Here is a 27,711-nt window from a genome sequence, read left to right on the forward strand (position 1 = left end):
AGATAAATAAATAATGCAGAATTACTCTCCAAAAAGTTTTGGTTTTCAGTTGTGAATGAGAAGTTCTGTGTGACACGGTGGTCAGTTTGTTAGCTTTATAGATGGTCTTCATCCTCTCTGCAAAGAGAATAGCTATTCAGTGAACCCCTTTTCTTTAAAACCCTCCTGAAAAGGAACTGTCTCTAGACAGATCTAAAAGTCTTTTCAGTCAAGGCAGATGAGACCACATTAGATGAAAGATTCCTTAGCTGTCTAGTAGGAAACATAGGACAGAACTTTCCAGAGGCCCAGACTGAAGACAGCCTTCAGGATGAAGATGCCCTAGTGTGAGCAGCACTCATATGTGCAGGAGAATGTCAGAAAACTACTCCTTGTGAGGAGAACACTAGAAACGTCATCTTTGGATGTTGGGAGTTCCCCGAGTCTTGGAGTCCTTTACCGTTCTCACAGTGGCTGGTGGTTGGACTCTGGTTTCAGCCCAGACAGGCTGAGCTCTGGGTCTGTTTCCACAGTGCCTAAAAAAATCTGTGCTTGCTCATGAAAATACCACTAGGAATGACAAAACTGTTTGGGCAGATGAGGGGATGCATGTTCGACTCTCACCGAATTGCCTGTCTTCAGACACTCTCTCTCCCATCACTCAGGAAACGTCTACAACTGATTATCTTGGATCCCTCCCCTACCTGTCAGTAGCTTGTGCCTTAAAATTCCATGATCTTTTTTATGCAACAGGGTGCCAGGCAAAGTCTACTCTCATCTTCAACTTCAGGGGGCTCAATTTCTTTGTGGAGCAATACAATAATGCAGAAGTGAGTTAGGGTCTGAAACTGTAACTGTTCTTTGCTAAGAGTTTGTTTTGCCTGCTGCCGTGTGCTCTGGGAAGCACTGTGACTGCGCGTACCTACACGTCAAGGACAGCCTGACCCGGACCTTGACTTTTGTACCGGCTTAAGGCTGGAGCGTCTGCTCTCCTGCAGGGCGGCAGCCACCTGGACCCCAAGAGGAGGTGACAGCCAGCAGGGCACTCACCTCCAAAGCAAATGTGGCCATCACATCCTTCACTCCCCATCCCGAGGTACCAAGGAAGCCCAAGGCCCAGCCAAAGGGTCCAGTTTAAACAGTTCCAAAATTTCCATCTCAGAAGAGAAATCTGAGGCAGTGCCGAGGGGCCGCTCTCACTTACGCCACCGCACAGTGTTACTCACGTTCCGGGAACAGCCCGTACGCCCCGCCATTAATGCTGTCCTGCTCGGAAGTCCCCAGCCCAGAGGATTGCCTACGCTGTCCTTGGCCACGTGGCGGCCCCAGCACGGAAGCCCCCCAGCCACCAAGGAGAGAGGCACCAAGCGCTCCCGCCCCGCGGCCCGCAGCGCTCCAGGCTCCCTGCTCGTGTCTGTGCCCGGCAGCAGGAGCACCAGCGGCACCTGCGCCACAACGGTCCTTTCCAGCCGGGAGATTTCCCTGGAGACGCCAAAGGCAGCAACAGTCGCTGAGCAAGTGAATCTGCCGCGGGCACCCGCGTGTTGGGGAACCGGCCGGCCCGGCCGCGCCCGCCACCACAGCGCCCGGTGGGCCGCCCGTCGCCGCGTCCTCGCTGCCCCGCGCGGAGCGACGCTGCTCCGCATCAGTTGAGCACCTTCTCGGAGAAGTGGCCCAGCCTGCCCTCCTCCTGCACGGGCTGTGAGGCCTGCGCGGCGCCGTGCACCTCGGCGCACTTTTCCTTGTAGTGCTGCGTGTTGCCCGCGAACGTCTCGCAGCGGCTGCCGCTCTCCTCCTGCACGGGGCTGCCCACGCTCTCGTCGCTCGCTCCAGCGGCCGTCGCCCCCTCCTGGGAGTTCTGACTAACATAGACCACTATGATGTCTCCCTTGAAGTTCATTACTTGTCCACTTGAAATAAATGTGGAGTTACTGTTTCCAGTCACATTTCCTGGGGAAGGGGACCGGGGAGGAGGAAAGAAGGTGCAAGTGATTAATTTTTTCTCCCACGAGATGAACGTTGAGCATAGTGAATTTAATCCAGCCCGATATCTTTACTTTTGTTCCGTTATTTTTGATGCGTGACATAGGGACACTCTTAAAATCAATGCCTTCCGCGGGAAGCTCTCATTATTTCCACTGTGCCCTCCTGAGGACTAAGACTATCATCTGTGGGGAATCTGCCTGGAATATTAACAAAAGAAGTTCCCTCTCTAAATTAGTTAGTTGGTTAAGAAATGGTTATTATTTCCATTTTTTTATATATACATATGTTTTTTACAGTCCCAGATACCATATTCTTTCCCCCTCATCCCCCGGTAAACAATTGACCCTATCATGGGGAATAGATAGCAAGTTTATTGATTAAATATTGGAAGATTTAAAATATTAATGTCAGGCCATACTGTGACAGCGTTTGAATAACACAGAGCTTAAAATATTATCTGACCTTGCCCTGATCTCCCAATTAGATAAATTCCAATACTCACCTCATGGATTTATCTGGATTTATGTTGACTGCAGTGAAGAAAGAAAGTCTCTGCTGTAGTGACCTAACTGAGTTACAACCCCCACCTCTCTCAGAGTGTCTGCTGGCCTCTAGAGAATTTGCACTGTATATTAGGATTGAGTCACTGAATTTAGTGACGGCAGGATCAGGCTCTGGAGGGTTATAAACTTCCTTTACAGTGGAAAGAAAACACCTGGGAAGCACAAACCTTCCTCAAGTTAAAAGAAACTAACCAAAGCAGACAAGATGCAACCAAACCAAAGATTTAGCTCCGTGTTCCTAGCCATTCCTCAGAAGTGTTTTTCCTCCTGTGTTCCACATGACTTGTGGATTCATCTTAAACATTTCAGAAGTTCTGTGCCTTTTCTTGACACTTTCCTCACCACTGAAGACATGGGCATTTTCACTGCAGCTAAGCATGACCCTGCCCCATGATGTTTATGGACCGCGACTGGATTCCAGTATTGCCAAGTACTGCTAAGTCCATAATTTGGTCTTGGTAAGACTTAGGCATCTCTCTGATAGGCTCCCTCAAGCAACTCTATTCATTTTAGTAAATAAATGAGGTATGAGTAAGTGTTCTCTGCAGGATTTTTGTCTTGCCAGCTGTTTGCCCTGTGTTCAACTCAGTTGTTTGCTACCAACACGACTCTGTTACAGGGTTTCAAATAACTCTTTGCCTTTATGCAGATTGCTTGCCACTCACAAAATATATTGCAAAACTTTAACCGTGTTCGGTAGGAGATCAGGAATTTAGAAATCTACATGACAACGGAGGAAGAAAGGGAGTTAACACATTTACAATGCTCAGCTGAACGTGGTCTGTAATTCTACACTGCTAGATGAAAACACCATGCTGAAAGAGAATAATACTGGAAGCACGAAAGCACAGAAAAATGGCACGAGAGCTTCCTGGGTAGCACTCAGAGATGTGCTTCCAATCCAAAAATATAAGGAGCATCTTCAGAGGATAAGTGCAAGGAAGGCATCCTGCGCTGTGATATTTCAGCCATTTTTTTGGGGTATTTGATCTCTTCAGACCACCTGCTGGTATCAGTTATAACGATAGACTAATTTCTGTGGCAATTGCTCACTAAGGACTGGAACAGCGCAGATGAGGATTAATTTTGTGGAGTCCTCTAACAGCATTTGAGTCAACAGAGCTGCTGAACCGAGCTGCTTTGGGATTCTGAGGTGAAAGGCTCTGTAAAACCATCCAGTGCCAGATACGACTTGACTTCTAGTTGGACCTCAGGGTCATCTTCCATGAAAGACTATGTTATTTTTACTATAACTGTTGAATTTTTATCAGACAGTACATCTGTTTCAAGATTTCAGAAAACCGAGGCAATAGAAAGAATAGCAGCTCTTAGAAAGATTAATACCACAGCACTTTCAGATTCCTGCTTGACATGTATGTTTAGAAGGGAAAGGCCCATGTCACTTTTGGGCTTTGGCAAATCAACAAGACATGAAAACCTTTAAGGCACGATACAGTTTTAAACAAGGGCAGCTGCTTAGGACTGCTGTGTGTATTACGGTAAGACTTAGATATCCCAAGCGAAACTCAGGTCCCATTTTGCTTGTCACTGCACAGACACAAATCAAAACAGTCTCTCTCTTTAAGAGATTATGATCTAAAATGACTAATAACACATGACAAGCAGATTGCAGACGTCTATGCTGAAGAAAAGTCTGCGGGAAGAAGGTTTCATTCAGAAAGTGTGCATAGTTTCCCTTCTGCTGGTTTTGCTGCAGTGATTATTTTTCTGATTTCTTTCGACTATTTAAGCACATTTACCCCATAACTGTGCTTCAGAACTGTTGAGGGGAGAGGGCCTTTGTGTGTGGAGAAGCAATTTCTGTGTGAGATTACTTTGAGTTGAATGCTGGTATAATAACAAATGAAAACAATGAGAAAGTGCTAAAAACAGATAATTGGGTGCATTGTCTTAGACCAACCATGGCCAAACTAGACCACGACTGACCACTGTATGATTCTACCTGGACTTGCACCTAGAAATGAGGACAGAACAGCACAAGCGGCGTGTTGAATGGAAGAACGCCCATCTGAAAGCTGAGCACTCCTTCTCGACTTAGCCTGTAGACCAGTGTCCCCTTCTCCCAACTCCTCTCTAAATCACACCAACCGCTGCCATGAAAACACCCACTAACTATTGCCTGGCCACTGCAGTGATGGCTGGAAGATGGATTTTGCACTACTGGCTAGATCATGACAGGATGATGATCCCTCATGGTGCTCGCACTGCAGAATTGCAGAACAAATGCCCCTGCTATTTCGTCCTCATCTTTCAAGTTAAGTTTCAAGGCATCGTTTTATTCTTAACTCCCTCTTCTAAAACAGACTCTCTGAGTAATACTGACCTAGCACAGAGAATAATCCTATGACAGTATGTAGGTCAAGCCTACTGGGCTTACCAGATGCCGGTGGAAGGTCTGAGGTGCTGCTGCTTGTCCCTGAAGTGCTTCTTGTGCTCTGGGACTTGGTGTCGGTGCCTTCCGAAGACGCATCTTCCACACCACGGTCGCTTGCCGGAGTGCTCTGACCAGCAGAGAGAACGTGCAAGCCACAGGTGCACTGTGCATAGGATCCCGTTTCGGGGGAGGTGGGGGCACTGCTGGGGCCTGCACGGTACGGCTGGCTCCTCTTGCCGGGAGAGCCCCGGTATGAAACGCCGCACCTCACGCAGACCTTCTCCGTGTCGTGGTTCACTGCAAAGCCACCTGTGTCTCTGGTGTCTGCTTCCTTTGGGCAGCTGGGGGCCTGCTGGCAGCACTTCTGAAGATATCTGTCTATAGCAGCATGTGTGCCATCCATTTTGGAGGAAGAGTCGGGGCCTTGAGCCGCTGATACGTCCTCTGTGCTCCCGACCCCTGAAAAGCACTGATTTAAGCTGTCATTCTCCCCTATCTCCACTGGCTCTGAAAACGTTGACACAGTTTTACTGTCAGGCTGACTCAGTAAAGATAAATAATCAGCTGCATTGAGATCTTTATCTGTGTATTCATCTTCCATGGGGACCGGTGGGAAATGGTCATCATCAGTCTCGGAGAGCACAGAAAACCCTTGGAGGTTCCCTGCTGCCTCGTATGGAGCTGTCTTGGGGCTGCTGTTCATGCACAGAAGGTGACTGCTGGTGTAGCACGTGTTTCCACGGGGAGAATAAGCATCAGGAGCCAGGAGGCACATTCCTTCAGGAATCTGGGGAGCAGCAGTGTTGGTTCCACCTGTGTCTACGAACACACCTCTGGGGGGCTCCTAAATGAAGTCCAAAAGAAAAACGTATTTAATAAATAAATTAGCAGAAGGTTATTTTCTAAGCAAAGACAAAACAGGCAGATGGTAACTATTCCTTGACGTGGAGCTGCTGAGTTTGAGTAGCACCGGCTGTCTTTGAGTCCTGCAGTATAATTCTATCCTGTTGCAAAACTGTGACCAGTGGTGCTGTGCTCAGTGGGTATTTCGATAAAAATCTGTTGGTCTGGGAGACCACAACATTTAATTTTGAGAGGAGGCTATTGTTAGTTCTTAAAAACGCCCTTAAGAGTCAATAAACCTGTTAGTCACTGCTTTTTGCTGCTCCTTATGAACCATCGGTAAGATACTACTGAGCTCTGATTTGTTAGAGGCCTGTAAACACCCTGAATTAGCTGGGTCTGAAGGGCTGTAGACCTGTGAAGGACTTACTGAGAGCAGAAACCTTATTACTGGTAATGCTATATGCAGAAGAAAAACCAGATTGTTTTAGATGGCAAGCTAGGAAAAAAAAAAAAAAAAAAAAAAAAAACAACAACAACAAAGCTCTCACAAGGTTGCTTTAAACCAGAGTAATTTAGGACAACAAATACAGGAGCCCATTTGTCAGTAGTGTTCAAAGTAAAGATGCATTTTTGGTTGTGGCTCCACAAAAGTGCTGGAAAATACTGGAGGCAGCAGTTCAGGAGTTCACTTCGGTACCTGCAGGTCAGTCTGCAGTGACGGGAATTGATGCCTACATTCCATTTTTAGCACCCGTTCAGTTCTTCCAGGATGGAGAGGAGTATGCAAATGCTGCCAGCCGCTCACTGCTGCTGGTCCTCACTCCTCCGTCCTGGCAGTCTGAGCTGCTGCTAGTGCAGGAGGTTGCACAAACACTTAGGAGACAAAAGAGGAACTTCCCTCTTAAGAAGTTTTCTTTGTAGTTGTGGGATTTGAGGGTTGCAGCCACTAAACTAGACAGAGATCCTGGCCTGGCCTGATGGTGACAGCATCTGGGAGCTAGGACACCAAAGCCCATGTTCCTTCTGGGAATCAAGCAGTGCACAAGAGCCTGAGCCCTCATCCAAGTGTTTCAGCTGTGGGATCTGCGACTGCTCTGGAGCAAAACCTTTTCGAAGGTCTTATTTACTTTCTCCCGTATCTGAATGGACAAAAAGGATTTTGGCAGGCACTGGAATTAATGGGTCTCAGGGATGTTCTCTTTAACTGATGACTCTTGTGCTTTTGCCTGCGTGTCTGATGTTTTTGGCTTTGCCCCAATTCAGATTTCTCTGGTACGTAAAGAGGTGCAAACTCCAGCTGAAGTTTTTCCAGGTCTTTGGATTTACAACAGCTCTCTCCTAGGTAGAGTCTCAGATGTTCAGTAACTGTAGGGCTCCTGTTGAACTTTCTCCTCTTACAAATATTTAAGCATCACAGAGACTGTTAAAACTGGCTGAAACCAGAGAGGTGGTTCAGAAGCTAGGGAAGCTGCTGGACATTTCATAAGTCTCATATTCACACAGAACCAGACTAAAAAAGCCAAAGTTGTGAGTTTTTTTTTTTTTTTTTTGGAGAAACAGAAAACTTGTTTTCCAGCCAAAAGTTACAGTGGAGGCTACTGCCAAGGGAGTGCCAGGAATATAGTAAAGAAAGAAATATAAAACAGAAATTCTTAATGCTCTGGACTTTACCGTTGTTCCCTTTATTTGGCTGCACACTTCGTTGGCCCAGTTCTGTAGATCTGCTATAGGGAGAACAAAACAATAGCTGTTTTATGTACATATACTGTATAGCAGGCACTAAAGGCAACCACAGACCTAAACACATACATAGTTATTCACAATCCATAATACTATATTAAACATAAACCATCGAGGCTGTGTTTACGCACTGTTCAGATGTCCCGGCGGCTGTCTAGCCGAGGACTCGCTCTAACTGGAATAAGGATATATTCCTGTGGAACAAATGTTTCCAAGCTCCCAAAATAGATCACAGTCAAACTGTGTTCCACATCAAATGGGGTTTCTTTCCTGGTCATATGTCACCAAGCTATGACTGGCCTGATCCTGACCCAATGAGAGCCAGGGAGTCTATTTCAAGAAGAGTCACATGAAGAGCACGACGACCATCCCGGGAGCAGCGAGGTGCGTGCCGGGAGGAGCGCAAGGCCCAAGGCCACGGCATGGCGGCCTCCGGCACCGTGCGTGCTGCCGCTGCGGGAAGCGCTCAGCTGGGAGAGTCACTCAATCAGATATCTCCCGAGGGAAAGCCTGGGGAGCAGCAGTGCTTTCCAGCGAAGACTGCTGCTTATCAGGAAGTCCCCTCTTGCTTTATATACCCAGTTTCTGGAGATGCTGAAGGGCTCGAGGCCTGTGTGCATTTTAACCCTGTGCTGGTTTTGTATGTCTGCAGACAGAGCCACTCAGAGCCACTGCCAGTCCCCAGCAAGGAGTCTGTCCCTCTGATGCAAACTCTGCACATTTACCAGCAGCTGCCAGGACTTCTTCCTGAGCCTGCAGATCCCTGGGGCTCTGCTCAGCAGCATTCACCCCTCCAAGGTGATGAGAGACTGTCACCGCAGAGCAGCAGTGCAAGGGCAGTGTCAAAGAAAGAGCATTCCCCCGAAACCTGCTCTGCATCTCAAGTATTTGGTTTGCAAGGAGAGTCACCATTTCCTCCAGCCCATCCCAGGAATTCCAGATTTAGCACAACCCATGTTTAGTGTGGCAGAGGCGGCCTACTTCTAAAACGCAGGCTAAAGCTTACTTTACAAGACAGGGTTGCTGTCCTCGCAAAACATTTCATAAATTCCTAGGGCTTGCAAAAGGACACGAGGCAAAAATTACGTTAGGAAAAGCTTTCCATGTTTAGAGGAAGAAAATTTAAAATTAAGAGAGCAGTAAGAGTATGCCCTTGACTCTGAAGCCCCAGGGTTTAAAATGCTGAGTAACTTTTTGAGTGTTTTCCTCATTTTCATAATATATTAAATATATCAACATATATAATCCCAGTAATATCTAGTGTGTTCTTCCTAGTATTTTTTTTCCTAGTATTTTTCAATTTTTCCATTTTTACTATTTCTTCTATTTCTTCTGGAATTTCTGCAGTACCTAATCAGAGCTTTGGCCTTCAGCTGACAACACTGCCTTCATCCCATTTGCAAATGCACATCAGGCTGCCATCTTGAGGCCTATATTTTAACCCAACTCGAGGCAGGTTTCAGGGGAGGAGGGAAGCAGGGAAAAGGGTCTAGGAGGTGGTGAAAGACCTGCAAGTCTTTGTTGTGCCTCCAACACTGGCCCTCCTTCATCTACGGTCACCTTGTTGTGCTGGATACAAGAGACACCAGGACGCCATGCATTATGCGTAAGTGCAATATGCTCCCTGCCCTTGAGGAAGGGAATGGGAAGCCTGGCTTGGCACTCATGAAAACACATCTGTGCAGACAGACGTATGGATAGCACAGACCTTCTAAAAGGGCACCTGAGTTTCTCAACCTGGTGGTTACCCGTGAAATCAGAACCATGTAGCTCTCACATTCAAAAATATCATTAGCTATAATGTACCTGTCAGCTTTTTCCCCTTGTTCTTGTAGTATATGATGAAGATGACGATGACAATTAGTGCCACAAAAAACAAGATGACAATCAAAACATACAGGATCCTGTTTGTTCCTGTAGGGTGTGAAAAAAAACAGACTACTGTCAGCAAGCAGCCTATACTCAGTAGTGCTACAATCCTTGTTCATTTTAGCTGCTTTTCCATATTTATTCCACAAGGCTTTTTTCCTTCCTATTTGATTTTAGATTTCTATAATAAGGACAACAGATTGAGCACTGGTAAAGTTCTGTGACGAGTGGCCTTACTAGAAGCATCTTGTTGCAGAGATACCACCGTAAAAAACAGTCTTAGTGTCTTAGAGAGGTGTGAGCCAGGCAGGCTGCTCTGCAGGTCCCCCGCAAGCTGCCAGCCCACGGACTGTGCTTGCTCTGCCTCGGCAGGAGGCTGATATGCAGCCCAAGGGGACCACAAACTTCAGGCAGCAGAACGTGGCTCTCGTCTCAGATTGTGAAGAATGGTCGTGTGCTCGGCAGGCAGCCTCCACAGCAGCACTTCCATGCAGGAGAGAGAGAAGGGCAGCAGGCAAAAAGAGATCTGCATTTGGCTGAGGCTGTCTCTACTGCTACAGAAGACACGTAGAGAGAAGCTGGTAGCCTTTGTGCATGGAAATTAGCAGGCTGAAAAGTGAGAGAGATGTAAATGTGGTGGAGATCATGAGTATACTACAGTAATGCTGCTCCCCATGCAGCATCAGGGACTCTAGAGCAGCTGGGCTTAAAGTCATCTTTACAGGCTGAATTTTCTGAGGAGCTCTGCCTTGGTCTACTGCTGCTCCCCTGAGAATCAGCCACGTGGCGAATGGAGCAGACAAAGACCAGGGTAAACACATAGTTACTTCTTAGTGAATAACCTCTAGGAGGACATATACCATCTTCTGGTTGTTCAGGCATCTTCCACTCTGCACAGACTGCATCTGACTTGTCAGTCCCAGGGACTCTTTCTGCCACTCCCAGAGCTGTACAGCTAGAAAAGAAAGGCAGAGAAGCTACATACTCAAACAAGGGGGTCTGTCATGGCTCCTACACATAGGCAGGCTAATACTTTCCACTGTAAATTACTCCCATGCTTCTCCATCTTTAAAAAGTTCAGATACCATCATTATTTTCAGCTTGATGGCTCAGCAGGTCTGTTGTTATTGCTCATTCTTGCTTTGCCACCCCACAACAGGATTCAAGCTCCAAACTGAAAATGCCTTTATTACTGTGCCACAAACTGAGATGCTCTGTGTACTCTGCAGACACACTGAAACACCCCATTGAAAATGCTTTTGATCAAGCCTCTCAGTGCCTTGTGGCTGTCACGATCCTTATACAGGCTACAGGGACTTACTTGGTCCAGGATTTGCACCCCTCGGTGGATGAAGCAACCTTCGAGAAGTAGCCTGTGGGACATGGCGTACACATTGTATCCTTGTCTTGTTGCACTGCATGTAGTAAAGGAAGAAAAAGAAGAATGTAGCTGAACTTTTGTGAGTTGATTGCAAAACGGAGATGACTGGGCTCCCCATCCTCCCACACCCTCTCCCCTTCCCAAAGCTTCCCTGGTGACAGAAGAATTTAAAATTATAGTAGGGTAGCAATGACAGCTACGGGTAATCAGGAAAACAGGTAAGACCAGCATATTTCTCTACTTGATCAAAATGGTAAATGACCAGAAGCCATTTTCAGTTATTGGAAAATAATATACAGCTGTAATGTCCTTCCACTTTCATTACCTGCGTTGTGTTGATGCTGTTCCACCAACGGTCACATTAACTGGTAGTGTCAATTGCAATTGTTTGCTGTCTGAAGCAAAAAGAGTGCTACGCCAGGATTTGCCAGCTTGGTGAAAAGCAAACTGTGCTTCAGGCCCATCTCATTTCCCATCTCTCCATTAAGTGCTGTTTTTTGGTATTCCTTGTACTTGGAACAGCTCACTTTATCTTCCTGCTGTTCATTACAACTCTGAATTTAACCATCTCTATTTTCCACCCACAAAACACTTCCACTTTGCTTGCAATTAAACCCAGAACTAAGTTAAATGTCTGTAATAAATCCTTGCATTATGAGTCATATAAAATAAAGAATACCTGCACTATGTGAAAGGTGTTCATCATTTTTAACTCACTTATAGTGTTATAAAATGTGGCAAAGAATAGTCAGTCAGCAGAAGCTGATTTCAGAGATCCCAGCAACGATGCCCAGTGGACCACTTAGTTCTGAGTACTGCAGAACCAAGCGATTGCTGAGTCAAGTACCTCAGCAGACATGAGCAATACACTGCAGTCCTTCTGGCTACGGCCATATGAAGCCTTGCAAACGTCCCCTCATTCCAGACACTATGTAAATGACAGAGGCTCAAGCCCCTTACTGTCAAAGTGGCCCTCAAAATGCAAATAGTGCAGAAGGGTTACATGCAGTAGCAATGATAATCACACAGACATGCTTCGTCCATTCACAGTGGACAGAAAGTCTAAGATATCCTCTCTTCAGTATCAGAACCCAAATCACAGAATCATTATGGTTGGAAAAGACCTTCAAGATTATTGAGTCCAATCAGAAGCCCCTCAACACCCTGCCTGCTAACCCATGTCCCCAGATGCCTTATCCACACATTTCTTGAACACTGCCAGGGTGGTGACTGCACCACGTCCCTAGGCAGCCTGTTCCAACGCTTCACCACTCTTCCCATAGAGGAATTTTTCCTGATATATAACCTGACCAGCAGTCCCCTGCTGACTTCACCCTCCAGGCTTGACCTGGACATTTCACTTCTCCCGGGCACCTCTCTGTATCTTACCAGGCTGCTTGACTCCAAATCCGGGGGCACACAGGGTGTTTCGCTGGCAGCAGTCACAGTCGTCGTTCCAGTGGTACCCCGCCATACAGGCACATTGCCGCTGGGACGTGCTGCTCCCTGGATTCACTTCCTTCAGAGCTTTCCCTAGAAGAGAAAGCACCTGAGAGTAAAAACCTCTCTGATTCTAAGCCTAAAATTTATAAACCTCCTGCTCCAGCTATTTGTTTCACTTGAATGTCAGATGCAGAACCATTCTTGCTAGAGGGAATGTTGTCTCTCAAGAAGCACTGGAGACCCTTGATTAGCACAGGACACCTTCCTGATTGAACTCCTGAGCAATACTTTTCCTTGCAGCTCCTGTAGAAAATAAAAAGAGCTTTTGCAAGTTTGAAGCTACCGTGTTAGGGGATGTGAGCACACAATACGCTGGGCAAAAAAAACAACCTTTAAAACACAACTCACTGGGATCAGTGGCCAAAGTGAAGGTAATCACTTGAGCAGCAAGGAGACTGTAGTGGCAGTGTTCAACAGAGCACAGAAGAACTGAAACTCCCTGGTGTCCGGGGACCTCAATGTCTTTTAGGTTCTTTTGCAAGGCCAACCTCCATTACCATGTTCCTGAACAAAGCATCATGTCCAGATCCATGTGCCCGCACTGACACTTCACTAGTTCAGATCAAAAGGCTCCTCAGTATAAACAGCTCACCTTGATCACATATTTTATGTAGTAAGCATTTGTCTTCTTCATTCCAGACATCCATGTACTCATTTGGGCCACACGGCTGGCACACACTATCAGAAGTACCAGTGCATTTTGCAAACATGTATTTTCCTGTGAAGATGAGAAGGAAAAGTAGGTCATTCGCAAGTTGCACATCAGCTGTTAAAGGAGCTTAGACAAAATATAGGCCAACCTAACACTGCTGTAGTACTGGGGGATGATCATTTCTGTGCCACCCTTTCAGTTCCCTGGTCCGGCCCTAACCTGCTGAAACATCCCTGAAACTTAGGGCATGGGAACCAGCTTGTTTATGTGCATGAAAATTAAGCTACTTTCTGCCTACCATTAAATGCTATCCCAGCAAAATAGCTGTCACGGCGTTTGCTGAGATGACTAGGACTACTCCTGCACGAACAGCTATTCCAACACCTGAAATCAGCAACCTCTGTTCGGGCATGTGCAGAGAAGCCTTGCGGAGGCCCCAGGCAGGCTGCTGCGCCACCCCATGTGCTGCCTCTGAGGAGCGTCTCAGTTTCATAGAATCATAGAATCCTTAAGGTTGGAAGGGACCTCTAGAGGTCATCTAGTCCAAGCCCCCTGCACACGCAGGGTCACCCAGAGCACGTGGCACAGGACTGCATCCAAGCGGGTTTTGAAGATCCCCAGAGAGGGAGATTCCGCAACCTCTCTTGGCAACCTGTTCCAGTGCTCTGTAACCCTCGGTGTTAAGAAATTTTTCCTTAAGTTCCCGTGGAACTTTCAGTGTTTCAGTTTGTGGCCATTACCTCCAGTTCTGTCAGTGGCCACCACTGCGAGCGCCACGCGCGGCCCCTACCTGGCTCACACTTGGTGCAGCACCGCCCCGAGTGCTCATAGTGCTGCTCGCTCTCACACGGCAGCGTGACCTGCAGCGACAGCTGGGGAGGAGAGGGAGAGAAAGGACATGAGAACCAAGACACCTCAAGCTTCAGCACTACCCACCCACAGCTGCCGTGGGGAGGAGGGAAACTTTTCTTCCTTACAGCATTTTGGACAGCTGAGCAATAAAACATTGTATAGGACTTCAAAAGCTCCTTGTAGGCCAATTAATAATACGTACTTGATGCTGTGCACACAGGGACTTGTAATATAGCCAGGTGATAAATAAATAACCCAGTCTTGTAATTTATCACAACCTTTTGGCCTGCAGTATAACCCCTGCTTACAATACTGTATTATTTGAAACATCTGACTTCAAAACAATCATAAAAAAAGAAAGTAGAACATTCAGCAAACTAGTAAAGGTGAACAAGTGAACGATTTATATCCTCAAAAAAAGAAGTTTCCAGCTTCCCCCTGGGATACACAACACTCTTCTGAAGCCCCAGAAAATATTGGCCTTCAATTTTATGGCTCTTTATGGCTCCTATTTTGCCCTGCAGCATTAATCTCATTGAACTGAGACAGCCAGCCACTGAGATGATACAAATTAAGCCAACACCTTTTGATTTCTTAAAAAATAGATCAAAACAAAAGCAAACCCTTCCCTCAACAAAGCAGCCAAAACTGTTGCACAAGAGGACATCTGTCAAGGGTGTTACAGTGTTTTATCTAGCCCTTACCAGCCCTTGCAAGCCCTCCCTCACCTTTCCTGGGGCCAAACGTCGCCCCTGGCCCCCGGCTGCCCCTGCTCTGGCTGCCCCGGCGTCTCTGGGCAGCCGAACCCCAGGCAAACCCAACACTCCACAGCCAGGTGCTGGCCCTTCCTCCTGGGACACGGAGGGTAATTCAAAATCGGGCTCTTAGCAAGGAACACTTCACTATGATGGGATAAAGCTGAAATATCACTTACAGGATACTTCTGATTTGGAAAAAAAAAGATGCCTTAAAACTTCTGCTGATGGTTAGAAGGACCTTTCATTATGTAACAGTGCTGTGCAAGCAAGGGAAAAATTAACAGTGGTTTCTAATCCCTTTTACCTCTCCTCTTTTCCTCTCTTTCCTGTTTCACCAAAAGCAATCTCATTATATTCTCTTCCCCTAAGCACCTTGTCCTTGCTGGAAAGGGTCTTATAACTTAACAATGACCAAAGAGGTTGGAATATTTCTTTAAACTACCTCCTTTTGGCTTGGAGTTTGAGTCCATACACAGTGCAGCAGTGTCAAAACTGCACTAGATGCGTCTGAAGTGAAGTAAGTTACTAAGATCAGAGGTCTTATTATCAGAGGTCTTTTTTTTTTTTGGTTATGTTTGCAGGTTATAAGCACCTTATAACCATTTTTTATCATGACAACAACCCCAGGGCAAATCTAGAGTCCAGCCTTGTGAGAATACTTCTTCTATCTCAGTATTTCCTTGTCTCTTTCACCGCATTAATTAGCAGTATCTTTCTTGTGATTACATTATGAGGGACTTGGAACAAAAATTGCTGATTGTGTTTGCACAGCACCTCACACAGAAGGCACCTGGAATCGGAGCAGGATTCCTGCCAAGTGCGAGAGAGCAGGTAGGTGCTTCTGAAAGGCTTATTCCTCACACAAGACTCGTTCATCGCCCGGCGCGTGCGGGACTTGTGCAGTGCTAGGGAGACAAGTCACGAGCCAGTTCACTTGCTTTTATAACAGAATGTTCTCGTCTTCCTCGTTTGGCCCAGTTTGAAAGTTCCTCTTTAGAAAAAAGAAAAAAAAAAAAGACTTAAAAGAATTACTGAAGTGTCAAACCAGGGCAGTCATCCTTTTTTAAGGAAGGACGTGCAAATCTTCTGGAGAGCATTCAACTAAAGAGTCAGGAATCATTTCTGAGAATTCAAATTCTGCCTGAACAGGACAAGCAATGCCCTTGCGCCGGGGCTGGGGAAGCTGGCTGACCCCTCGCGTGCCTTTTGTACATCACCTCGTAGCTCTCTGCTCTGCTGCACGAAGAGAGTTTTTGTTTCAGCGCATTCCCAGCTGCCGCTGCGCAAACCTACACTCTGCGTCAACAAGGATGCTCTTCTGCCACCACGTCCTTCTCCTCTGGGGATGAGCCGATGCGTTCACAGAGGTGTGTGCTGTTGCCTTCTTTCATTTATACTCAATGAAATAAAGACAAGGGGCCAGTTGCTCCTCCCAAAGGTGAGAAATTTTGGCTTAGGATGGGCTAGTCAGATCCGCCGCCAGGGAGACAAGACGCAAAGGAAAATCAAAGAAACTGCGTGTTTTCTCACAGGGGAGCAGACCCAGTGTGCCTGCAGCCTCTTAACACAGCACCATGAAAGTCAAGGGGATCCGTCTTTAACCTTCTGCCAGAGGACACTATCTCTGTCTATAAATAAGCTTCTTTTTTTTTTTTTTTTTTTCAAGAGGGCAGGAGTCCTGCACACAACTCGCAGCAGCCCCATGGCTCAATGCTTCACCAGCACTAATGTATTCCTCTCCACGGAGCCCTTCTGAGATAGGGAAGTGCGAGTCATTTTACAGATGAGGAACTCATGCTCAAGAGACTGACTAACTGTACTAAGGTAACAGGAAATCAGTGGCAAAGCAGGAAACAAAACCATGTCTCCAAAGCCTCAAGTTAGCATTTTAACCTCTGGAACATCCTTCCTCTCATCGAAGGCTGGCGCGTAGGTCAGCGCAGCTCTGACCTCACGGAGCTGCGGTCTGGCGAGAGCAAGGGTCACATGTCACACTTGGTGTGCCCAGGGAAAGCAAAGGTGTCGGTCCCATCCAAAGTAAAAAAATGCGGGAAATAAATAAATAAATAAATCCACAGCCTTCTTGTTGCTTTAACGGTCTCTTTAATGGTTAAGCTTGTCACCAAATCCCACAGCCACGTGCAGATGGGGGCTTTAGAAAGGTCCAGGTACTCCATATAATTTTAAGTTGTCACTTAAGCACACAAAGTGGAACCACCAGGGACCAAACATGAATGTGCTCCTTGTGCATGGCATGCTTTTGTAAAGCACAGCAGCACCTACTGACCTGTAAGCTCATGAATAGTCCCATCCACTTCTTTGGAAAGCAGGCACGCTCACGGAGAGGTTCGCAGAGGACTGCAGATACCCTTCTAAGCTTCTTTTTTTATTTATTTTTGTGCATGTTTGTGTGTGTAATTCCATGAAAGGGACGCCAAGCAAGAGCGTGCTTGTAGGCTCGCCGAACCTCAATGAGTCACAGCTGCAAAGCCCAACCATGTTGCTCTGATCGTTGAAAAACACACACAGGTGTTTCTGAAGGGGGAACTAGCAGAACTTCAGATTCCTGTCCTCAGGCTTAAGGAAATATTTATTCTTGGCGCCATTGAGCAATCTGATGACAGGAGAAGCTGTGTGTCATGGATGCTAAAATTACTTTCTCGCTCAAATGAATATTCAGACAGACATTTCAGAGAAGATAAAGTTGCACAGGCCCCTCTCCTTTAAAAGAAAAAAAATCTGGAAGAACAAGCTCGGGGGTTTCCACATTTGTTTTCCCATGTCATTTCTGAACAAGAACCTGGGCCTCCAGCAGGACTGCTCATTAGCGATAACCCTAGTTTTGCAAAAATTGAGATGCAGTGGGACACACCAAGGGGTAACCATTTTAAGACGACACCTGGCTCCGTATACTTATTTCTGGAGAATGCTCAGGTCATCTTCCAGCATTCCACATTTTTCCTCCATCACCACTGGAGACCTAAAGTACCTATAGGAGCAAGAACTCTTATCCTGCCTTGCACACCGCTTGCTCTTCGAGAGCCTTCCCCTTGCCTGCTGTAGAACTACAACATTTCTACCATTTGGGGGGCTTTATTGCCTTCATGGGGAGGAGGAGCTTTGACCAACGATTTCTGATCACATCTGCAGCAGCCCCTTCAACCACAGGACCCGGCATCCAGCTAGAACTGCCTCTGCAGTCATTTGCTCCTTTTCTCTCATTCAGATGTCAGCTACTCCCCCCCCGCCACGCATCCGGCTTGTGTCCCTACTGCCCTTCAGCTACCAACCTACCCAGCTACCTGCCTGCCTAATTTGGCTCAGCAGTATGGCTGCGCAAAACCAGTTATTCTCCCTCTGTTGCCACTCTCAGAGACTTGCGCAAAAATATTCAAGAACAAACGGAGAACCTGGACGTAGCCGGGCACTGCTCCACGGCTGGCACGCCTAGGCACTGCGTTAAGGCATGCCGCAGTAACACGCATCACGGGTGATCTTTACAACTGAGTTTACAATGGGAAAGAGGAGTTTTATGTGAAAAATAGCATAATCACATGGATATTAAATGCAACAGTCCCTTCACAGAGACCCTGCTCTTTTGCTGGTAAAAATTAAATCAAAGCAGCACACAAGCCACAGCCGTGCAATTCCAGTTATTCAGTTGCCAGTCTGTAACTCACCATGAAAATCTTAGATTGTGAATGAAATGCTTCATGGTGATGTCAACTTTCCAGTGACCAGTAAACCACATCACAGAACCACCATCACGTGGTAAAATATAGCCGGGAAATGGCAAAGGCTAAAAACTAAATATTATTTCACTGTTAAAAATAGGTTTTAGAAACTTTACAGTAGCCTGAATGAGAACATAAAGGATAAAACAATTAATAAAGGAATGAAGAAAAATCCGTAACTTGTGCCCAGGAAGTGGACAAATGGTGGTTGAAGCCCCAATCCCGACCGTTGCGATTATGCCTCGGTCTTCGCGGGCAGCCAAAAGCAAACACACGTGGGAGAGGTGGCCTGAGCAGCCGGTGCTCCCCTGCCGACGGGAAGGAGCATCAGGCGGTCTCGAAGCCACCGGGGCTATTTCTAGCAGCAGGCTACGTGAAGGAGAAGTGCCGTGCGGAGCGCTCGCAGCCTGGGCCCGCGGAGGTGAGGCCGACGGAAAGCACAGGCCCAGCAGGTGGGAGACGACAGAGGTCACCGAGCCCACTGCTCAAGTGGCTGCTAACTGAACCCCTGGGTCAGCCGTTGTTCCTGAGGAGGCTGCAAACACACTGCCACATGCATGGCACTCGCTGGAAAAGCCATTCTCGTGCAACAAGCAGGGGGATGCACCCAATGTTACCATCCGCTGTGCTGCTTGCAGCGTCTAGCCATTACGCATAACGTGCACCAGAGAAGGCAGTAACAAGGTACGGGGCACAACCTGAAAGTTTTACACTCTGTCTGAACAGCTAAACTCCAAAGGCATGAAGAGGGATGGTACTAGGCAAAGCAACGTGAATGTCAAAGCACAGCCATGGACAGCACCCGAGCTCCGTGTGCTGGCCCTGTACCGGGCCCTGATGCCGTTCCACTTGCAGAGCAGCGTGAACTGCCCGCTTGGCCTGTGCCGTGGTGGTGCAAAACCTACTCTTTAACTTGTGTGTCCTCATTGCCGCAGTAATTCAAAGACTAACAGTTACCAGGCAGAGTATTTTCAAGATGAATCAGACCGTATGAAACCCCAAAAAACAACCCAAACCAAAATATTTAACAAAACAAAACAAAAAAAAGAGATTGACAGCAAGGCAGCAGTCTGTAACAAGCAGAAATAAAAACTGCTCTGTAGCGATAGTCCTACAGCTAATATTGGTGCTGCTGCGGGAAGGCCTCCAAAGGCGAATCGGTTCCAGATTAAACAGGTGCCAGAGCACCGCTCAGCAGCCACACTGCTCCACGCCTTAAGTAATGCACAAAGCAGGCGAGGTAACATCCACCACAACTCACTCTGGCTTAATTGAAATAATAATAAAAAAGACATCAAAGAATCAATCACTTATGAGGAGCACTCCTCTCTGGCATTTTAGTTCAACAGATTATTAGTCCATGTCACCAACCAAAGTAGAGTTTTACTGCAAAAATAATTGAGATTTGTCAGACGGATTTCTGGACGATGTCAAGTGAGATGGGCACAATGGGGACATCCTATGCTTCAAAAACCTCAGTGTTCATGGTTCATGCATCCTTTCATCCCAGCCTGCTGCCAGGTGCAGCATAATCACCTACGGTCTGATGTGTGACTGCGATCCGAGTTGAGCTGATGGGCAGAATGAGAAGGTTTGTGCAGGAGACAGGGAGCCCGCTTTCACCGCCGGCTGCTGCTTTGCTTTCCTGCTCCTGCAGAAGATTTTGGGACCCCACGTAGAACAAATACCCAGCATCTTTCTGGTAGAAGTGACTACAGGGCTGCAGCCTCCTCTTGGGCAGATGGCTACATGCAGGGATGGGTGCAGTTACAGATTGCTCTGCCTTGACACGAGCTGTAGCACGAAGCGTGTGCCTGGATCTGCAGCTTCTCCACCAAGACCAAACTGCTGCCTTCACTTAGGGACTCAGCACTGGGCTGAAAATTGATTAATTTATTCTGTGGGCATCACCGCAGGGAACGAGGTCTGCTGGGCACCCTGGGCTCTGGTAGCCAGTGGAAAGATTCCTCTCTGCCTCCAATTGTGGTCAGCTCGCTTCCTTATCGAGCCTGTTTACTACGTGTGGTGTTACAAGGGAGAACTGTGTTGTTGCTTTCCTCAGAGCACGTCCAAGGAATCGTCTGATCACTCTAGTTACTGACCAGTGAGAAGTTACTGAAGAACACGATGCTCATGAGGAAAAACTATTTGCTGTGGCAAAAGAATATGCTGAAAATAGATTCTCCCGTGTGCTACATAAACACTTTTTAGGACTTCACATGAACCCAGTAGCACATTTTTCCCTATCTGTATTCCAGATTAATGGGTTGCCTGAGAAGACTCTATGGTATTTTTTTTTCCATGCCAAATTCTTTTCTTCTTTTCCCTCCATTTTTACCACTGACTAAATATATTCTGCACCAATCTGCAGTCACAAATGTTGGTTTTTGTCATTCCTGAATAAATCCTATATATATTTTTATATATGTATTTTTTTTCTTTTTGGAGTAGCCACAAAGTGGCGAGGGTAAATGATCTCTCTCTTTTTTTTTTTTCCTCCTTAGTTAATGGGCTCCTGCAGGGTGGATTACACTGGCTGGCCTGACTCTTTTACCAAGGACAGTCCTTCCACGTCTCTCTTAGGCCGCCGACCTTCCCGCGGGGCATCGGCCACCAGGCTCCGCAGGGCCCCAGCAGGCAGGTGGTGGCGCTGGGGCTGAGGCTGAGGAGAGGCTCCGGGGCCGGGCGCTTGGGGGCCTGGGCCAGGGAGGGCTGCCCAAGCCCTCCAGCCTCCTACCTGCCCTGAGCCCTCCTTTGCTGCGGCTACGGGGCTGGAGGAGCCTCCCAAGCCGCCTGGCGCTCCCGGGAGCCGATACAGACACAGCGAGCTGGCATCCCGCTTTGCACACGCTCCGTCCTAGGAAGGAGCAAGCGGGAGAAACAGGCAGCTTGTGTGAAAGAAGCGAGGAGCCATCCCCGACGCCTTCTGCATCGCGCTGGCAGGAACGTGCCTTGGGCACGGCGACACCAAGTGGGTCGTGGGCACGAGGGGACCCAAATAACAAAGTAAGGAGGGGTGGAAACTCCAGCCTGAGCCAAGGCAGTTGGCCAGGCTGGAAGGTATCTACTCTCTTCCCGGGCCCAAACTGGCAGACCTCCCCATGACTTTGGTGGGAAACGGACGGGGCCCTGTTCTGGGGAGATTAATGACTCTTCAGCTTTGTTTGCAGCCACGACATCCTAAGCACTGTACAAACACCAAAGAAAGCCAAGCCCTTGCCACAGAGAACTCACACCCTGAAAGGGCAAACAAAACGCTCTCCGAGGGAAGGACTGCCAAAAGCAACCCAGGGAGCTGCACGGGTATGGCACAAGAACCAGGACGTTAGGGAGCACCTGGGGAAAGTCAGCACCGCTGCTCTGGTGGAGCGCAGAGCCCTCCACCCAGCTCCCCCTGCAAGCTGAGACACCAGTGGCAGCGGAGATGTGTCGGGGGCCCAAAAACGAGGAGGAATCAGGAAACTTGCAGTTCCCCGGTGCCAAAACATCACACCCAACCCTGCCACGCAGCAGAGGCAGCAAGGAGGCTGCCCCATGGACCAGAGCAGCCAGTGGAGCGGGAGTCCTGCCCGCTACAGCCCGGCCGGCCATTCCTGGCCACCTCCGCTCCAGGCTGTACGGGTCCCAAGGCCCTTCTTCTACTGCTTGAACTTCGGACCATTTTTAAAGAGGAGCAAGTCATAAACAGAGGCAAGTTCCTGTAGGCGGGTTGTTGTGCCATACAGAATGAGGCCTACCTGAGTCCATAGTGCAACCTGGTTAAACAGCACTTAATTTTTATATCACATTTATTACAAACAAATATTTGCCTTTGTGCTTTCTTGGAGCGGCTCCTTCTCTGTGCAAGCAACACCAGAACAGGCGGAGAGCAGCTGCCTGCAGGTCCCAGCACTGCCTGGCAAGCGGAGCTCGAGCCCCAGGGAAGGGGGCAGCCGGGCCAAGCAGCCCAGGTGCAGCTGAGGACATGATGAACCAACCACCTCTCCTTTCCCTCTTCTCCTCTCTGCCTCCTGCAAGCTAAGCAAGCATCTCAAAAAACAACCAAAAAACGGGGAAAAAAACCCCAAACCCGACGTCCCCTCCAAACGGCCCGCAGTGCGCGCACTGCACAACGATGCCACGTCCCTTTGCAGAGCAGGGTGCGGAGCACAAAGAGCAGGAAGGTGGCGGCAGGAACTCTGCCAGTTCTCCTCTCTGCAAACGCCACCTGCAGACTCGGCCCCACGGAGATGAAGGTGGCAGGGAGAAAAAAGAGGACAGCCTTGCCAGGGGGGCGACCTTTTGTTCTGTGCATCTAGTTTAGTAGGGCCTTCCACGTTTGAATTCCTAAGAGATAGCTAAACACAAAGATGTAACTTAAATATTACTCCTCTGAACAGTGTTCAGTGCTTGCATTTATACCTTAAGTCTTTGGTGTTTCTGTGATTTTCCACCCTTTAGTTATGCAAGTGCACTACACTAGTTGTGCAGAGCAGCCAAATTACCTCCCACTTTTCCAAGCTTGAGGTACTTGGGGTGACGGTAACAGACAAGTGAAACATGCTCAAAGTGATCCTGCTGGAGCAGCAGTTTGACTAGATCTCCCGAAGTCCCTTCCAACTGCAGCTGCTCTGCAATTTCTGTGAAATAGATCCTGCTGGCCACATTTAACGCCTGTGCTTCACCTGCACTTTGTTTTCTCTTAGCAAGAAAGCAAGCCCTGTGCCTTAAACTTGAAAGTTAGCACGCGACAGACAGCATGCTGATAAACTTTGAATTTTACTGACTCGTGAAATCTGGTAAAGGTTTGTTTTGGTCCCATTTTGTGGGAAGAAGAAATGGCATCAGGAAGATGATGCTTACCTTGAGAAAAGACACAACAAGTATTTCCTGAATTGTGAATGGGTTTAGTTTCATATGCCATGCATTATTCCTTTTTATTTGAGATACTGTAAAATGCTATCGTTGATTTTTCACATGATCCAGGGGGAAACTGCAAAGCAATGAAAAAAAATACCCGTTTCCCTCCCAGCATCCTTTCCCTGCAAGGGCATTTTGACAAGTGAATTAACTGAATTATAAGAGCTTCTAAACTTGTGCTGTTAGTGCCAAAATAAATCCAGGGCTTTAGATTAGATAGTGTAGGAGTTTTGCTCTGCTGACTGATTGCTTTTAGCCTTGGTCACAGACAGAATACTGGACCAGGACAACCTATGATCTAATGCATTATGGACCTTTCTTTCCCCTGATTTTTTCTCTTACCATCAACGCTGTGCATTTTGGGAAGTTAAAAGATAATTAACACTTTGACCGAGGGCATTTTAAAGCTGCTCTAAATTATGAAGAATTCTAGACACTCACACTAGGCAAACTTTTCCTGCAAAATAAATATGATGGAGTGGTCGAAGAATCCAGTGCACTGCCACACAGCAGAAGAGATTGAGGTTAAACCAGGTAATTGGTTATATTACACTTATACAAATGCAGATTGCATCACAGGCTGTTAACTTCCATCTGATACGAGCAATTATGTCCTTTGAAAGCGCTAAGTAAATAAAGGGTTATGGAGGCTTTTCTGCACAAAGAAGATGAGCTGATTGTGTCAGCAGGGAAAATAGTCAGTGCTCTGACAGCTGGATGAGACAAATCAGTTGGGGAGATCATCTTGCTGCCGAAGCACAAGGCAAGGGGAGAGGAGGTCTGAGCTCCCAGCACTTCTGCAGCACGTTCGGTGAGTGATCTAGAGCAAGTCATGAATTCTCTGTTCTTGTTTCCTCTTTGGTGAAAATGATGATGGCGATGATGGTTATTTTCAGCAGTGCTCTGAGAATTCATTCGATTTATTTACTTTTTTTTTTTTTTTTTTTCAAATTCCTCCCTGGAAGTCACTGAAAACGTTACGGTCCTACCACTACCCCACCACAGTATTAGTTGTAAACGAACACAAGCGCATTGGACCCAAGCTTCAGCCCTACTGCACTCATTTCTCACTATTTGTTCTGTCAGAAAACACCACACCATTGAGATATAAAATCATTGTTCAAATCAGTCAAGTACAGGAGAACGTTAGGAAAACCCAAAAGGTTGGCTAGCTGCAGTATCTCTCTGGGCATTTATATTTGCAAATATACTTTGCATTTATATTCCTGACTTCCAAGTCTTGCTCACTGTTGCAGACGCAACATTAGGTTAGTTGGCTCTTTGACACAATATGGCTTTTCCTATGCAATATTACACTACAGCTTTTCGAGGTCCTTTATTATTTTGTATTGTTACTTGTCCAAAGCACTGGCCACGGAAAATTGCATCCTGTGTACCCACTAACAGATTCCGAATTAAGCACGTGTTGAATGCAGTGGAAAGACTTTACACATCAACCTCAAATAAAGACAAGTTTCCTGTTCTGCATCCTCTGAAAAGCTGTTTACTAGCAGACAAGAAATAATGAGGGCTACCTATTGGTTACCAAATCAAGGCATGTGCCGCATGGTGGGAACTATAGCCTAGAAATCTGAATTTCCAGGGTTTGATCAAGAGTTGAACAGGTTCCAGGCAACGAGGAGATTCCAAAGGGAACAACTGCCCCAAAGCCAGAATGGCTCCAGAAGTAAGCAATTGTCATGGCTGGTGAGCTGGAGTGAAAATATGAGCAGAAATGTCAGCAACATTGAAGTCTGCTCAACACAGTGCATCCATCACAGCTCTGAACACCACAGAGGAAAAAAATACGTGCAGAAAATGCCGAAGGAGGAGACAGACCTTCAGAAAGCTGACGTAAGAGTCAGTTTTGAAAAACGCAAACTCATTCATAAACATATGGAAGACACCTGGGAACCAGCCATTTAAGAGAAGCCTATGGGGTGAGGGTGGACAGAAACACATGCTGTGAAGGGCAAAAAACAAAAGGCCTGTGTGGTTTTAGGCAGTGCATTTAGGAGCAGAGATGCATAAGAAGGGCCCTCAGAAGTATGCAGTCAGACGTTAAATTCTAAGCTGTAGACAACAAAGACTTATTATTATTATTATTATTATTATTATTATTATTATTATTATTATTATTATTCTTTTTCCCTCATAGCTGCACCTTGCTCTGAGGGAACACAGCCACAGCCCAGGCCACTCCAGGCAGTCACAAGGCGGTCAAGAAGAAAAAGAATAACAAGACACTGGGATACTAGAGTTTCAAACGTGAGGAACACAAATAGCAGCAAGGCGACCAAAGAGTGACTAACTGAGCAAGCAAACCAGCTGTAGCACAGTCCAGAAGGTGGTGGGAGAGGAATCATTGAGAGAGCCAAGGGGAGTTCTGCAGGCCGAAGCCCCTGCAAGCTGCCTCCGGATGCGCGCCGTTCCTGCAGGGCCCGGGGAGCCCGTCCTCGTGAAAGCGAGGGCTGCCCAGCAGCCCTGACAGCGTGAGATGCGCCGTGCGTCACGGCCGTGGGAGCAGCACGCTCTGCTTGCAAGCGCCTGCAGAGCCGAATGCCGTGTGGAGCCTCCCCTGAGAGGCAGTGAGGCCGCAGCCTGGCAGCTCCCGGGGGCTCAGGGGCAGCTCCTGGCCCTGCCTCGCACAGCACCCAAACCTCGGGGCACCCTGCCTGAGCCGCAGGCTGAGGTCGGAGACAAGCATCGTGCCAGACCTTAGAGGCTGCTGTGCGCAGGATCAGGGGCTGGATGGAGGGGAACAGGGGCCACGCACCTCCGTGGGTCGCGGCACGTTGAGGCAGGGGAACAGGGGCCACGCACCTCCGTGGGACGCGGCACGTTGAGGCAGGGGAACAGGGGCCACGCACCTCCGTGGGACGCGGCACGTTGAGGCCGGGCTGCCGAGGCTGCTGTGCTCTTGCCGTGCCTGCCCGGTGCGGTGCCGTGCGGCTGCAAGCCAAGACGAGTGGGCTCGCGCACTCCTGAATAAATCTGCTTGGTAGGGTGGAGTCTGCCTTGTCCTTGCACTACATGCAAATTAAATCTCCCCGCAACCTCGCTGCAAATATTTTCTGGTTTCTCACACCCTGCCCCGGGCAGGAGCAGGCTGTTTTCGCTGCCGATCTGCTAGCTTCGCTCAGAGCTCTGGGTTTTGGCTATTTCGGCTTTAAAGACGCGAGACGGGGCGAGCTGCAAAGAAAACAACCCAGGAGTGGAGCCGAGAAAAGAGGCAGGAGCAGCTGTGTGGCCGAGCCCTGCACCGCCGGTCGCCGCGGCACGAGACGCCGGTCGCACGAACGCGGTCGCTCGCTCGAGACCCCGCACCCGCGTGCTGCCTTCCCCGGCGCAGACCCGGCCACCCGCTCCTACCTGTTTGCCGACGGCAGCCAGGCAGAGCAGCACGAGGCAGCGGCCGGCCGCGACGGGCATGTCTGAGAGTCCGTCTCTGCCTCCTCTTGTTGCTCCTTTTCCTGCCACCAAACAGAAACTAGATCCTTTCAACCAAGTCCCCAAGGGCCGGCAAGAGTGTGAGGCGCATTTGAGCTGGTTACTTCTCTTTCTTCCTTTCCTTCCTCTCAGCTACACGAGGGGAGAAGAGAGAAGAAAAAAAAAAAAAAAAACCAACAACAAAAAAACACAGAGCCTGGCTGTAGTTCCCAGAGCATTTCCTCAGACTTGACATGCAGGGTTTTTTTTTTCCCCTCTTCTTGTCCCTCCCTTTCCTCTCTCCTCCCCCTTTTACAAGAAGTTTAGTCACTGTGCCCACGTTCCTCCTCCTGCCCACGGGCACTGCGTTCCCTGCCCTTCTTCTGCCCTCCAGGGCCATCCACCTGGCTTCTGCCCCACGCATCCTGCCTTGTCCAACCCGGCCCTCCCTTAATCCTCATGTGAAGAGGCACCTTCACCTTGCCCTGCTGTCTGGGCAAAAGCTGCCCCTTTCCCCCCTCTCCTTCCAGGCAACAGGCAGGTGGGAGCACCCAACGCCACACACAGGGTCAGCCCTGAGAGCTGCCTCGAGCTAGTGCCGAGCGATGTCCTGGTCCCCCAAACTCACACATCAAGGGCCCAATGTCTTTGGTGGCAACAGCCCTGCTCCGCACGGGGCAGCCCGCAACGCCCCCGTCTGCTGGGAGCAGCAGGGCTCCTTCCCAGGGCGTCGGCGGAGCGCAGCGCCGTGCAAGAGCTCTGGGGGGAAGGCGCCCGTCGGCTCCAGCCGAGTATCTGGCACAGCGAGCGGGGCTTCGTGACGCCTTCGCTGTCTCCCAGCGCTTATGCGCCACGTTGAAATAGGTCGGGAGCGCGTGGCTGACCTGAACTGTGTGAATAAGGAAGTTGTTCTTTCAGGCGTGTGTTTAGATTTAACTCTCGGCCAAAAAAAAAAAAAAAAAAAAAAAAAAATTTGTTTGTAAGTTATCCTATGCTTGTAAATAAATAAATAAAACTGAGCACAAAAACCAAAGGAGTAAGAGGCGTTTTCTGCTCAGAAGAGGGATCCTCGGAGCCAGTGAAGATTCAGGACAAAAACAGCTGCTGGATTCCCCTCTGAGTTAA

General features: G+C 48.1%; 1 protein-coding gene across 1 annotated transcript; it reads right to left on the bottom strand.

The window, feature by feature from the left end:
- Positions 1-1,624: 1,624 nt before the first annotated feature.
- On the bottom strand, positions 1,625-26,589 carry TNFRSF11A (TNF receptor superfamily member 11a). Its single transcript, XM_088521340.1, has 12 exons — positions 26,530-26,589; positions 15,030-15,078; positions 13,879-13,886; positions 13,705-13,786; positions 12,855-12,980; positions 12,149-12,292; positions 10,700-10,793; positions 10,239-10,333; positions 9,316-9,423; positions 7,441-7,493; positions 4,927-5,767; positions 1,625-1,929 (listed from the first exon to the last, which is right to left on the bottom strand). Exons 1-12 carry the CDS (start codon positions 26,587-26,589, stop codon positions 1,625-1,627), a joined length of 1,965 nt encoding a protein of 654 aa, XP_088377466.1.
- Positions 26,590-27,711: the final 1,122 nt, after the last annotated feature.

The sequence above is a fragment of the Tinamus guttatus genome, unplaced genomic scaffold (genome assembly GCF_059628265.1).
Source record: "Tinamus guttatus ecotype Peru unplaced genomic scaffold, ASM5962826v1 Tinamus_guttatus_pri_ptg000117l, whole genome shotgun sequence".
NCBI classification, from domain to species: domain Eukaryota; kingdom Metazoa; phylum Chordata; class Aves; order Tinamiformes; family Tinamidae; genus Tinamus; species Tinamus guttatus.